The 14,693-nt window shown below is 43.8% G+C and overlaps 1 protein-coding gene across 7 annotated transcripts in view; it reads right to left on the bottom strand.

The window, feature by feature from the left end:
- The window catches only part of LOC141265032 (mycolipanoate synthase-like), a 116,180-nt gene that overhangs the window by 87,269 nt on the left and 14,218 nt on the right, over nt 1-14,693 (bottom strand). For all 7 annotated transcript variants that reach the window (XM_073677576.1, XM_073677575.1, XM_073677573.1 and 4 more), the window contains 2 exons: nt 13,207-13,360; nt 10,335-10,495 (listed from right to left, as the gene is read on the bottom strand). In XM_073677576.1, coding sequence (XP_073533677.1) covers nt 10,335-10,464 — 130 coding nt within the window. In that variant the 5' untranslated portion in view covers nt 10,465-10,495; nt 13,207-13,360. The remainder of the gene's footprint in view (nt 1-10,334; nt 10,496-13,206; nt 13,361-14,693) is intronic.

The raw sequence follows: 14,693 nt of genomic DNA, 5'->3' as shown, positions 1-14,693 counted from the left end.
ACTTGTTCTATTAGTCCATCTATACTGACCTCCATCAGGTTGCAAACTGAATATAATTTTTTTCTGCATCTAGCTCTGAAAAAATATTTGGGCTTCTAGCTGTGTGTGGGACTTTCTCTATTAGTCCATCTATACTGACCTCCATCAGGTTGCAAACTGAATATATTTTTTTTCTGCATCTACCTCTGAAAAAATATTGGGCTTCTAGCTGTGTGTGGGACTTGTTCTATTAATCCATCTATACAGACCTCCATCAGGTTGCAAACTGAATATAATTTTTTTCTGCATCTAACTCTGAAAAAATATTTGGGCTTCTAGCTGTGTGTGGGACTTGTTCTATTAGTCCATCTATACTGACCTCCATCAGGTTGCAAACTGAAAATAATTTTTTGTCTGCATCTAGCTCTGAAAAAATATTTGGCCTTCTAGCAGTGTGTGGGACTTTCTCTATTAGTCCATCTATACTGACCTCCATCAGGTTGAAAATTAAAAGTAATTTTTATCTGCATCTACCTCTGAAAAAATATTTGGGCTTCTAGCTGTGTGTGGGACTTGTTCTATTAGTCCATCTATACTGACCTCCATCAGGTTGCAAACTGAATATAATTTTTTTCTTCATCTAGCTCTGAAAAAATATTTGGCCTTCTAGCAGTGTGTGGGACTTTCTCTATTAGTCCATCTATACTGACCTCCATCAGGTTGCAAATTAAAAATAATTTTTATCTGCATCCAGCTCTGAAAAAATATTTGGCCTTCTAGCAGTGTGTGGGACTTTCTCTATTAGTCCATCTATACTGACCTCCATCAGGTTGCAAATTAAAAATAATTTTTTGTCTGCATCTAGCTCTGAAAAAATATTTGGCCTTCTAGCAGTGTGTGGGACTTTCTCTATTAGTCCATCTATACTGACCTCCATCAGGTTGCAAACTGAAAATAATTTTTTGTCTGCATCTACCTCTGAAAAAATATTTGGCCTTCTAGCTGTGTGTGGGACTTGTTCTATTAGTCCATCTATACTGACCTCCATCAGGTTGCAAACTGAATATATTTTTTTTCTGCATCTACCTCTGAAAAAATATTGGGCTTCTAGCTGTGTGTGGGACTTGTTCTATTAATCCATCTATACAGACCTCCATCAGGTTGCAAACTGAATACAATTTTTTTCTGCATCTACCTCTGAAAAAATATTTGGGCTTCTAGCTGTGTGTGGGACTTGTTCTATTAGTCTATCTATACTGACCTCCATCAGGTTGCAAACTGAAAATAATTTTTTGTCTGCATCTAGCTCTGAAAAAATATTTGGCCTTCTAGCAGTGTGTGGGACTTTCTCTATTAGTCCATCTATACTGACCTCCATCAGGTTGCAAATTAAAAATAATTTTTATCTGCATCTACCTCTGAAAAAATATTTGGGCTTCTAGCTGTGTGTGGGACTTGTTCTATTAGTCCATCTATACTGACCTCCATCAGGTTGCAAACTGAATATAATTTTTTTCTGCATCTACCTCTGAAAAAATATTTGGCCTTCTAGCAGTGTGTGGGACTTTCTCTATTAGTCCATCTATACTGACCTCCATCAGGTTGCAAACTGAATATATTTTTTTTCTGCATCTACCTCTGAAAAAATATTTGGGCTTCTAGCTGTGTGTGGGACTTTCTCTATTAGTCCATCTATACGGACCTCCATCAGGTTGCAAATTGAATATAATTTTTTTCTGCATCTAACCCAGCCAATAGTTTTGGCCTAATACCACAGTTTGGCCACTCAGCTCTGCTCGGTTCCCATCCATTGTTTTTTTGTGCAAACAACTCCAGAGTTGTGAATTAGTTAACCACCAAAATGAGTGGAAAAAGGCCTGCTGCTGGTGGAAAGGGGAATAGGCGTGTTGGGAAGGGGAAAAAAGGTTGTGTCCGTGGGGTAGGTGTTAAAGCAACAGTAACATCTGCAGAAGAAAGACCATCTTCCAGCCAAACTAAAATGTCTACTTCTTTTAGCGGACAATGTGATAAGATCCCTTTCTTACGGCCACGCCAATCGCTACAAATTCCAGATGAGGCACAAAAACAGCAGGTGCTTCAACGGATATCAAGTGCTCCTTTAAGTGGGCTCTCCTCCACATCAACTTCAACATCACAAATACTCCAGTCCTCAAAGGTGTCACCCCAATCGCACTTGCTTCCTCACAGCTCCCAAATCTCCAGCTGCCCGTCTGAGTATGAGGTAGAACAGATGGTTGAGTCTGCAGAGCTGTTTACTCATACTATAGCCTGGGAATCAGAGGTCGACTCCAGCGCTTCTGTGAATCCAGACGAGGAAATGATCTGCACTGATGCCCAGAATCTTTATGAATCGGATCCAGGACCAGACGCAGAAGGTTCTGACCATAATGTAGACCCTCATTCCCAAACTGTAACTCCTGTTGGTGGAGACAATGAGGAAGACGATGATGAGACTCAAATACCTGATTGGAGCGACAACTTTAGTTTTTTGTCAGGGCAGGAACAGGTTGGCTCTGAGGACGACGGGTGTGATAACGCACAGGGTGATGATGATGAGGTTGGAGATCCCACTTACTGTCAACCCACAGTCAGCCAAGAGATGAGGTCAGCAGAGGAGGTGGAGGAAGATGCTAGTGACGACGAGGTCTGGTTGCGCCTTCCTGGACAGAGACGTAGTACTGGAAGCACGTCAACAACTGCATCCTCAAACACAACTCTGCCTCTCACCACAAGTCGTGGTGGCTCTTCAGGTCGCATGGGTGCTAAGCCTTGCATAGCCTGGGCATTTTTTCAGATCGATAAAGATGACCCAACTCGTGTTATCTGTAACATTTGTCAGCAAAAGCTAAGTAGAGGCCAAAAAATACATAGTTTGAGTACTTCATGCATGAACCGGCACATGGACATGAAGCATAAGTTGCAGTGGGAAGCTCAGTGTGTTACAATGCGGCCTAGCCGGCCGGGCCAACTACCGTCTGCCATATCTTGTGCATTCGCGGCCTCTTCATCCTCTGTGACTGGGGGGACAGCAGTCACACCTGTTTTGGGGCGCAGACCTGCCACCTCTTTACCCGCAACAGCCAGCGTGATTGGCAGGTCATCATTTTCTTTGGAGGTGGTAACACCAGCTGGTGTTGAGCGCTGTCCGACATCGATAGCACCACCTTTGGATCAAGGCAACCTAACATGTCCGCCTGCATCTTCCTCACAGACCGGCAGTTTGCCGGGGACACCCTTATCAACCCCGTCTAAGCACAATAGCCAGCCCTCGGTCCCTCAGATGTGGACAAGTAAAAGACCATTTCCTCCTAGCCATGAGAAAGCTAAGAGGTTGAATTTCACCATCTGCAAGCTCTTGGCTACAGAAATGCTGCCTTTCCGCCTGGTGGACACAGAGGATTTTCGAGACCTTATGTCCGTCGCAGTGCCCCAGTACCAGATGCCCAGTCGGCACTACTTCTCAAAGAAAGGTGTGCCTGCGCTCCACCAGCATGTCGCACACAACATCACCGCTTCTTTGAGAAACTCTGTGTGTGACAGGGTGCATTTCACCACAGACACTTGGACGAGTAGGCATGGACAGGGGCGTTACATGTCGCTGACTGGGCACTGGGTAACTATGGTGACAGCAGGACAAGGGGCTGCTGTCCAAGTCTTGCCGTCCCCACGAGTTGTGCGTCAATCCTCTTTATGTCAAAGTTCCTCCACTGCTTCTGCCTCCTCAACCTCCTCTCGGTCTTCCACCTGCACCCAAAGCCTGTCTGGTCATGCCACAAGCTTTCTAACTGCACAGAAAGGATCCTGCACACCTCCTTACTATGCTGGCAGTAGGGCTCAACGTCATCAGGCGGTTTTTACTTTGAAATGTCTGGGAAATGTGAGTCACACAGCTGAGGAGTTGTGGTCAGCTCTGGAGAACCAATTTCATGAATGGTTGTCTCCACTGGACCTGAAACCAGGGAAGGCCGTGTGCGACAATGCTGCAAACCTGGGTGCGGCCCTTCGCCGGGGCAATGTCACACACGTGGCTCACGTGTTGAACCTGGTTGTCCAGCAATTTTTAGCCCACTATCCCAGACTAGATGGCCTTCTGCAGAGGGCACGGTCGCTGTGTGCTCACTTCCGCCGTTCGCATCCCGCAGCTCAGCGACTTACATCTCTACAGAAGTTGTTGGGCCTGCCACTTCACCGGCTAAAATGCGATGTGCCTACCCGGTGGAATTCAACTCTGCACATGTTGCAGCGACTGTGGCAGCACCGACAAGCCCTGGTGCAATACGTTCTGACGTATAGCCTGGGCCAACGAGATCCGGAGGTGGGGCAAATCACGCTGGAGGAGTGGTCTCAGATCAGGGACCTATGCACCCTTCTGCACAGTTTTGAAATGGCGACGAAGATGTTTAGTGCGGATGATGCCATTATCAGCATGACTATTCCGGTGATTTACATGCTGGAGCACATGTTAAACAGAATTTGGAGTCAGGTGGTGGCACAAGAGGAGGTGGAGGAAGTAGAGGAGGAGGAGTTGTATGCGGAAGGGCTAACATCTGCAAGGTCCAGACGGTCGGCAGCACCAAGGCGGCAGGCATGTGAGGGTGGGGGAGATGGTTTTACCAGGGCGCATGGTAGCAGCCAAACTAGTGAGGAAGGTGCAGGAGCCCAGGAAGAAGTGGAGGACGAACTGATGGAAGACTCATCAGATGAGGGAGACCTTGATCACATTTCTGTTGTGCGAGGTTGGGGGGAGAGGACAGAGGAAGGAAGCATGATTGTTACCTCGCCACCAACACAACAGGGACTTGGTGCTCCTGGATGCGCAACACACATGAGTGCCTTCTTGCTGCACTACCTGCAACATGACCCTCGAATTGTGAGAATTAGAAATAATCCTGACTACTGGGTTGCCACACTGTTAGATCCCCGGTACAAAAGTAAATTTGCAGAAATTATTCCTGCCATAGAAAGGGATGCACACATGCAGGAGTATCAGCAGAGACTGTTGCAGAATCTTACATGTGCTTTTCCACAAAATACCAGTGGTGCACGTAGTGAATCTCACAGTTCCAACTTGCCAACCGTGGGACCGTCAAGTGTTCAGCACTCAAACCGTAACAGAACCACAGTATCTGCTGGTAACATCAATTTTGCGGAATCACCCTACCAACCGTTTTAAGCTTTCAAATTACTAATCATGTTTATCTGTATCTTGACTGGAAAATAATTTGGGCTTTGTAGCAGTGTGCAGCACTGATCCTATTAGCCCATCAATACTAAGCTCCACCAGATTTAAAATTAATAATAATTTTTAGCTGCATCTAGCCCGGAAAATAATTTTGGGGCTCCGAGATGCGCAAGACACATTAGTGCCTTCTTGCTGCACTACCTGCAACATGACCCTCATATTGTCAGAATTCGAAGTAATCATGACTACTGGGTTGCCACACTCTTAGATCCCCCAAACTTTTCGATCAACCTTTTCATTTTAATAAAGACCAAAAAAATGGTCATTTTTGAAATTATAAGCATTAGCAGGTTATTAGAAACTGAAATCAAACAGTTTTCAACTCAAAACTTTATTCTAGGTGATGTTACATTTTCACTTGTTCGAAAGGAGCTTCTGAACTCTCTCGTCCATTGAATTTGTCAGGTTTTGGATGGTTTCTGCTTCAATTGTTTTGCATGAGGACAGAATACCCTCCCAGAGCTGTTGCTTAGATGTGAACTGCCTCCCGCCATCATAGACACTCCTTTTGATGATGCTCCAGAGGTTCTGAATGGGGTAGAGGTCAGGGGAGCATGGGGGTCACACCATAAGTTTGTCCCCTTTTATGCCCATATCAGCCAGAGATGCAGATGTTTTATGTGCAGCATGAGATGGTGCATTATCATGCAAAAAAATGATCTTGCTGTGAAATACATGGTTCTTCTTCTTGAACCATGGCAGGAAGTGCTGTTTGAGAAAATCCACATACATTATGGAGTTCATCTTTAGCGCCTTCAGGGATCCTAAAGGGGCCGACAATCTCTCTCCCCATGATTCCAGCCCAAAACATTACTCCACCTCCTCCTTGTTGGTGCTGTAGCCGTGTTTGCGTGGGGTGTCCATCAACCAGCCATCCTCCACTCCATCCATCTGGACCATCGAGCGCTGCACGGCACTCATCCGTGAACAAAACAGTTTTGAAATCAGTCTTCATGTAATGTTTGGCCCACTGGAGCCGTTTCTGCTTGTGTGAAGTGGATAGAGGAGGTCGACAGGATGGCATATGCACAGCTGCAAACCTCTGAAGGACCCTGCATCTTGTTGTTCGGGGGACGTTGGAGGCACCAGCAGCTTCAAAAACTTGTCTGCTGCTATGACAAGGCTTTTTTGCCGCTGCTCTTTTAACCTGACGTAATTGCCTGTAGGAAAGAGTCATCAATTTGCCCTTATCAGCACGCACACGTGTGTACTGTGAATCAGCTACTTACTTCTTGATTGCCAAGACACTTCATCCTGATCATCGCACAATGTTGATTGTAGTCATGCCTTGACCTAAACACTCCACAATTTGTTGCTTCTCAGCAGCCGACACATCCTTTTTCTTTCCCATTTTGGCAGAAAATGTAGGCTGCTTAATAATGTGAGACAGCCTTCTTAAGTAGTCTTGCCTTTCATTGGACACACCTGCCAAACTAATTAGCACAGGTGTCTGCAATTGCTTACAGTGATATAAAGAGCCCTGACACACATCACCATCAATGAGTTTAACTGACAAACAAACAAATTCTTCCCTTATCACTCCTAAACACTTTTTGCATAATAATTTGGAACACAGTGTACATGTGCTTTTCCACAAAACACCAGTGGTTCACGTAGTGAATCTTACAGTTCTAACTTGCCAACCGTGGTCTGTATGGAGTTGTTCAATAAAGGGCCCAAAATTAAGATAACATAGACGGGAGAGGTCTCTATGAATAGGAATTCCTAAGTATTTGATACCCTGTGAGGGCCAGGCAAAGGGAAAGTTGGACTGGATGGAATCCTATATGGATTTGGGGAGGGAGACATCGAGGGCCTCAGACTTCGCTGCATTGATTTTAAAATTTGACCATGTAACAAAGTGATCTATTTCAGCCATAACAGCATGGATGGATATATGTGATTGAGTGATATATACTAGTACATCATCAGCAAATAGAGAGCACTTGTACTCGGTGCCTCCCACCTCAATCCACCTAATATTGGGGTTATGGCGAATTGATGAGAGCAGGTGCTCCGTCACTAGGATGTATAAGAGAGGGGACAGAGGACATCCCTGCCTTGTCCCATTGGTGATTGTGAAAGGTGATGAAAATGTTCTGATGCACCACCTGGGCCTTGGGACACCCGGAGCCGGACCCTTTTTGGTGGATGCTGGTGGTTGTAGTCTTCGTGGCGGCGACCCGGTTCCGTGGCTCAGGGCGGTCAAACCAGTGGCGGAACTATTTATGTGGTTTTGATGTTTAAATGTCCGACTACGCCACCCATGGATTGCGGTCAGAGTGAACCGCCGCTGCAGGGCAGACCGCTGAGGCTGGTGTTATGGGTGCAGCAGAGCGTAGCATAACTCCCCACGGGAGGAGTATAGCCTCAGGGCAGTGTATGCGGAGGATGGGGGTGATGGTGCAGGGCAGCAGCAGTAACGACACGGAGTCAGTGATGCAGTCCAGGGCCTTTACTCACAGTTCTTATTATCCAGACCACGTCTGCAGGTAACGGCTGCCCACGTCGTACTGTGCTCACCAGGTGAGGGGCTCAGACAACTCCCAGATAACTTTGGAGCGCTTCACAGGACCCCCTTTGTGTGTCCTTTGTCTGGCCTTTCTTACCAACCCTTCTGTCCGGCTGCCTCGGGCCTCCTCTTGGTAAACTTGGCGCCAGTTTCCCTGACCCTATGTGCTGCCCTCCTAGCGGGTGTAGCGAGGGGCTGCGCCACATAAAATGTCACAGCCTCCGGTTTCTAGCTGAGGGTCGTTTCCTGCCTCCACTAGTTTCGGGGACCGGTCTCCCCGTTTGGCCTGACCCCTCCACGCAGGTGGATTCGGGCGTGCGGTGGCGACTCGCCCATCCGCACCCCTGGGATCCCTTCGTTCCTCGTTCCTGGAGCCTTCTCCGCTCCTCTTCCTTCCTTCTCCCTCTTCCAGGCCTGGGCCTCTGTTACTAGGCCCGCCTCCGGAGCAGAGCTCATGCAGAGCCCCTGCTCCCTGCCACTTCTGCTCAGACTTCTCTGCACTTAACTAAGATGGTGCCCACCTTTTATACTCCCTTCTCAATGCACCCAGGAACTGCTTCCTCCCTGCTCCTGCACTACAGGGTTCCCCTTCCTCAGTGTTCCCTCCCCCCACTCCAGCCAGGGACAGGGACTGTCGTGCCCATCTCAGGGGCATATTGGTCGCCCTGCCCCACGGCAATGTGGTGTAATGCATGCAGGTGTCGGGTCCTGATCCACACTCCATCCTTACCTGAGAGTGAGATATCACACCTCTGGGTGAGGTGCAATACCTCTGTAGCAACAGAGCCCTCAGGGTGCTACAGTTCCATTTATCTTCAGCCTAGGTGACGTATTGCGATACAGGGCCGTGATTTTGGCTATAAAAGGGTCCCCTAGACCCCTACCCCAAGCTTTTTAAGAGAATCATATATGGCGTGCCAGGAGACTCTATGGAATGCTTTCTCAGCATCCAACGAGAGTATCTAATTACAAATTTTTAACTGCATCTAGCCCAGGAAATACTTTGTGCCTAGTAACAGTGTCTGCTAGTCAGCGGATTATCCTGGCTGTTAAGCAAGCTACACCACCTGTAGTTTGGACACTTAATTTTTTCAAAGGAAATGCTTCGGGACCACAGGATACTCAGTGAAGAGCATTAGGAGGCACCCCAAGGCATAGGGGCTGGGACTGGCAGTAGGATGCCTTGCGGTGGACAGCCGAGCTCGATCCTTATAAAAGCTTTTTAACTGCAGCAGCTTTAGTGGACGCTACTGGAGCTGGAATTACGCGGCTGCTAGCATGAGACTTGCCCTCCAATAGATCCTTGTAAATGGATTTAAAGTGTATTCATTCAAATTAGAGAGACAATTTAAATTAAAAAGCTTAGAGCTGCCTCCACCACAGGGGGGCTCGCTCGACCCACCAGCGGACAGGCACCAGTATTGGGAGAGGGGGGCTGGCCGTCAGGGTTCACCGCGGCTCTGGCACAAACCCGGCGACACGGAGGTGGCACGGGCAGGAGCGGACTGAACGTGTCGGCTTCTCACTTTTTGGATTTTAGAAGGGCATGACATGCCTATATCTGTGTCTCCCCCTCCTTTTACTCCTCCACCTCTTTTCTTTTCTCATGACTATATGTACTTGTCACTTTTCCATGTGTTAGTTGTGTCTTCTGAGCAGTTTGTCAGCTTTTGGACACCTTTGAAGGTGTTTTCTATGTGTTTCTATGTGTTTTTGTTTGCCTGCCATTGGTTTTAACGGTGTTCGAAGGTGTTCGACGAACAGTTCGGCGAACACACGGGTGTTCGACGAACCGAACCGAACTCGAACACTACGGGGGTGGCTCAACACTACTCCTGTGCTCGCAGTCTGTCTTTCCCCTGCAACCTGAGGCACGGCCCCGGAAGTTTCAGGTCCCTTGTTCTGAAAGTACTTACACCCCGGTCTTCCCCCTTACAGTATATCTGACCATTATATATGTATAACCCTTGTGTAAATAGTGTGCCCTTAAGGCAATTAAAAATATAATTTAACCTTGGGTTGCCCTTTTATCTTGATTCGCGAAACCACACATCCGTTGCTTGGTTTAATTTCCCATACTACCGGAGCTGGTTTCTGGCCCGATATAATTACTGTTAACAGACCGGGCTTATATCGAATAGGAACTGGTGGTGGCTCTACAGGGCTAATAAGGTTCTGTTTCACTGGGGCTAGTGAAAGGGGCCTCTCAACCTGTCAGGGGTGTGAGTGAGTGTGGTGCCACATCAGTGACTGAGCGGGACACCTCTTCTCACTCCTGGTACCTTCCTGAGTCCGTGAAGACAGGGGCTGTCTGTGTAAAACTGTACCAATCTGACCTTACATGTCCCCGAGGGGTACGGAACGTCACGTTGGTGCAAAGTGAGGATCCCTATCACGTGATCCGTCTAACCTAATAGTGACGTTAGGCGGGCGGTGAAGTGCAGATTCATCACAACATCTGTTTAGACAAATGATGCCCAACTTTATGGTACCCTAAAGTGTTGTTTATGCAACTTACTTATCTTTGAAAACTTTTTTATTTATATATTTTAGGAAATGTTATTATAATAATTTTCTTACCTATAAAGACTCCAATGTTACTTCCATGTATGGTTTCGGAGGCATAGCCTGCATCTTCCAGAGCTCTGTATGTGCATTCAAGCAATAGCTTGTGTTGTGGGTCCATATTTTCAGTCTCTGATTTAGTCATACCAAATACTTTGTTGTCAAATTCATCAATCCTTAATAAATAAAAAAGGGATTTTTTAGCTTTTTTATATTTCCAAAAATCTTCTTTATAGCTTAGATATACATCATGATACAGTACATGATTCCAATATCATCAAGAAAAATGCAAAACCCCTAAAATGTATTAGTTGTGAGTAGTTTTTTCGAATTTAATAAATTGCCCTATGATATTACAAACTTTTTAGCAAGAAAGCCTCTCTTCTTAGGAATAGATCCTTATGTTCAATTTGGGATTATCCTCACATTTGAAGTGTATTTGAAATTTTTTTTTCATAATGTATTGTGAGGCAGTGAGAGAGATCATATGCGAGGGACGATATGTGTCTCCTAGGATGTGCATATATGCTTATTGAACCTTCTGGAGTGCATTGCAATCACTGACACAGCTGTGGTAGCAATGCAGAATAAAAGTAAAGTTTGAACTTGGTCAAGCTATTTGGCTAAGTTGGATTTAAGAAAACCCGGCATGGGCTTTTATTTTGGGAGTGAACTACAGGTGGCAGTGGGGCAGTTCATTCCCTCTAGCTGGGTCTTACAAGTGGCTCATGGCCACAGATTCCATTTAAAAACCTGCAGCAAAGGTCTGGGCGTGTCAGTATTTGGTTTGCAAGCTGCAGAGCAGGAGGCTCTGTACTATAGAGGCCTGTGTGAAGTGAACACAGAGCCCCAGGAAGGCAAAGCTTCTGACACACCTCAGCGTGATACGGCGGTGCAATCGCCCACAGCAACGGTGTTTTGTTTGTACGGACTATTGTGGACAACCCGGCTGTGATCCAGAGGATAAAGCTGCCTTCATTGTGTGAGTTTTTTGGATAAGAAAAACTTTAAGTTGGACATTCTTGGGTCACTACCTGTTAAATCGCAATGTGTGAATACCGCCGCACTACAGTATTCACTATTTAGCAATTTCTTGGCAAACCTATTTGATTTCACAAATTAAAGTTGTGCTATTGTTGGTTGTTACCATAAAAAAATCCTGTTTTTCTGTTTGAGAGTTTTGATAAATGAGACCCAGGATCTTGGGTTGCCAAGATATAATTTTTTTCAGGTATGTAAAATTAAGTAAGGCCATACAAAAAAAGTGAGTGGGAGATAATGGTGTAATGGAATTTTTGGAGAAACAGAGAAATATGAGAGGTATTATGTCTAAATTGTATAAGGAAATTTCGAGTAAAAAAAGATGGTGATATTCTTAGGGATATTCGAATGAAATGAGAAAGAGAAGGTGGTGATGTAACAAAAAATCTATGGGATAAAGTCTTTCCTCAACTACATGACGTAGACTAATGCAAATATTTATTTTATATAGAGCTTTTGCACTCCATATAGAATAGTAACATTTCATAGAATATATGTTCAACATGTAAAGAGACATTGGGAAAAACATTACATATGTTATTGGATTGCTGTAATGTGAGTATGAATTTGATATTAATGATGTTGGGGTATTTATATTGATATAAGGCAGCATGGTGGCTCAGTGGTTAGCACTGCAGCCTTGCAGCGCTGGGGTCCTGGATTCAAATCTCACCAAGGACAACATCTGCAAGGAGTTTGTATGTTCTCCCCGGGTTTGCGTGGGTTTCCTCCGGATTCTCCGGTTTCATCCCACACACTAAAGACATACTGATAGGGAATCTGGATTGTGAGCCCCAATGGGGGCAGTTCAGATAGTGTCTGTAAAGCACTGTGGAATTAATGGCGCTATATAAATTAATAAAATAAATGTTTTTTTTATGGATTTATAGTTATATATTTTAATACTAATAAAGATGAAGAAAAAAAACAAACTATTTTTATGGATGTAATGGAGAAAAAAAGTCTGCATTTTTCCCCTATTTACCAATCAACATAATCTTTTCACTGTATTGTATGTGTTTTTACAATTACAGGGATACCAAATATGTTTGCTATTTACTGATTTGTGACATTTATTTTAAAAAATGTATTAAAAAGTATGATTATTGTAATTTGTTTTTCATTATTTTACAAGTAATGAAGAAGTATTGTAGAAAATCTTACTCTATTACAGGTAATTAGAGTACTGGTATATACAGTAGAGATTTATCTTTACCAGTACAGTGTGCCTGTAAAGACGGAGAATACAATTTAGATCTTTAGACAGAAAAAAAAAATATTCACATCTAAATCACTGGCCTAATATGAAAAGGAGTTGAATTCTGAGACCGACCACACGTAAAGATAATATTGAACTATATATGAAAGCATCTACTAAAACAGTGAGAGACACAGGAGCCTTTCCCCCAATGTCCTGATTTGAAGAAGAAGAATGTACACAGGGAGAAAGTGGTATAATCACAATAGCATCTTAGAAACCTGATGTGTGACTGGATCTCCTTCCCCATGGCCCCTGTGTAGTTGAACCAACTACACATGTGATATGTCTGTCCCTGCTTATTTTCACATTTTCAAATTGTCACATAATGTTTAATAAATTTGGCACAAGTTCAGATATTAAAATTCTATCTAGAAATATTACTCCACTTTTTACATAACTCCCACCCATATACTGGAGTGAGTTTGCAACTTTTGTGTACCATTTTAAAAAAGTTCCAAATCATAAATATGGCATAAAAAGGGGAAATGACGAGGACCTGCCTCTTCTTAAGCGCTATTATAAAAATAACAGAGTTGGCGCAAAATTCATTAAAGATGCTGAAAAAATTCCTCCCAGCGTACTTACCCATTTACAAAAGCTCCTCGACTGGTGTATATTTTGCCTGGTTTGGTTTGATCCGTATCATACCATTTTTTCAGGTCAAATCTTTCTTCTGGTATCTCTGTTGTACAATTTTTCCCATTAGAAATAACTTTCCAAAAATTTTCAATTCCTTCTCCTGATAAATGAGCATTTTTAATATTATAGAAGAGAGTTGTATCAAAATAATTTTATCACACAATAGTTGATAATTATAAGACAAAAAAAACTAAAAGAAAGAAGAAACATTGTTTGCTTTTTTATTATTTTTCCTATTATAAATTTTAATGTATGTTTAGAATATATTTATATTTCTTAAAATAATAAATAATAAAAGTTAACCAATAATTTGTATGTACCACAAAATGATTTGTATAAAAATTTTTTATAACTTATCCTGCCAAAAAATCTCACATACTACTGTGTTTGATAGAATCATTTTATAGCATGGAAAGATCATGGACCTATAGGTATAGATTACAAAGTATAGACACTCCTAGTCCAGGCAACAAATGGCAAACAATCTTGCTTACAGTGAGATTGCCTTAGCAAAAAGTACCACAGACAAGTAGGACAAATAATAAAGTGTCACAGTGCAAAAAGAAGTGCAAAAAAGTGTCACCCATTTGGTCCATAGAGGGTTACCATATAAGAAAGATTCTTCTTAATTCTCTGGAGCAGATGTTAGATGACCTTTGCAGGTGATTGCGCCCTGACAAGGGCAGCACCCAATTATGGACCTCAAACCATGTTTCACATAAAAAATTCATCCCGACGCGTTTCTTTTCTCGGTATAGAGATGTCACCAGGGGAGTGTACTTGCTAGGGGGATCTGAGCAATGAAACTCATGAGGTCCATATCTCTCTCTATTTCATGGAGCAGTAAGTGCTTCAGTGCTTGAAAGTGCTTAGTATCAAAAAATAGAAAAAGCGAATCCCACAGTGGTGGGTATTCATATGTGGGGAACAGAGTGCTGTCCTCTCCTTACAAAAGATGGGGAGAGACACTGAGAGTGGTGTATACACTTCATTTAGGGGACACTGGGACTGGTGTATATATATCACACAAGAGAAACTGCGACTCATGTATATATATCACATAGGAGACACTTGGACTGCTGTGTGTGTATATGTGTCTATATCTCTCTCTCTCTATGTATAGAGAGAAAGATATATATCTATATATATATATCACATAGGATACACTAGTGATGGTGTATATTATTATTGTTCATTTATATAGCACCATTGATTTCATGATGCTGTACATGAGGAGGGGTTTCATACAAAATACAGATATCAAATACAGTAAACAAACTACTGACAATTATAGACTAGTACAGAGGGGAGAGGAGCTCTGCCCTTGTGGGCTTATATTCTACAGGATGATTGAGAAGGAGACAGTAGGTTGGGGGGGGCTTGCAGCAGTTCCGGTGTTGGTGAGGTGACAGCTTTTGTAGTGGTGAGGATCA

The sequence above is a fragment of the Phyllobates terribilis genome, unplaced genomic scaffold (genome assembly GCF_046119375.1).
Source record: "Phyllobates terribilis strain yellow unplaced genomic scaffold, ASM4611937v1 Scaffold_4__5_contigs__length_816908805, whole genome shotgun sequence".
Taxonomy (NCBI): domain Eukaryota; kingdom Metazoa; phylum Chordata; class Amphibia; order Anura; family Dendrobatidae; genus Phyllobates; species Phyllobates terribilis.
This window is presented reverse-complemented; position numbering and strand designations above follow the sequence as displayed.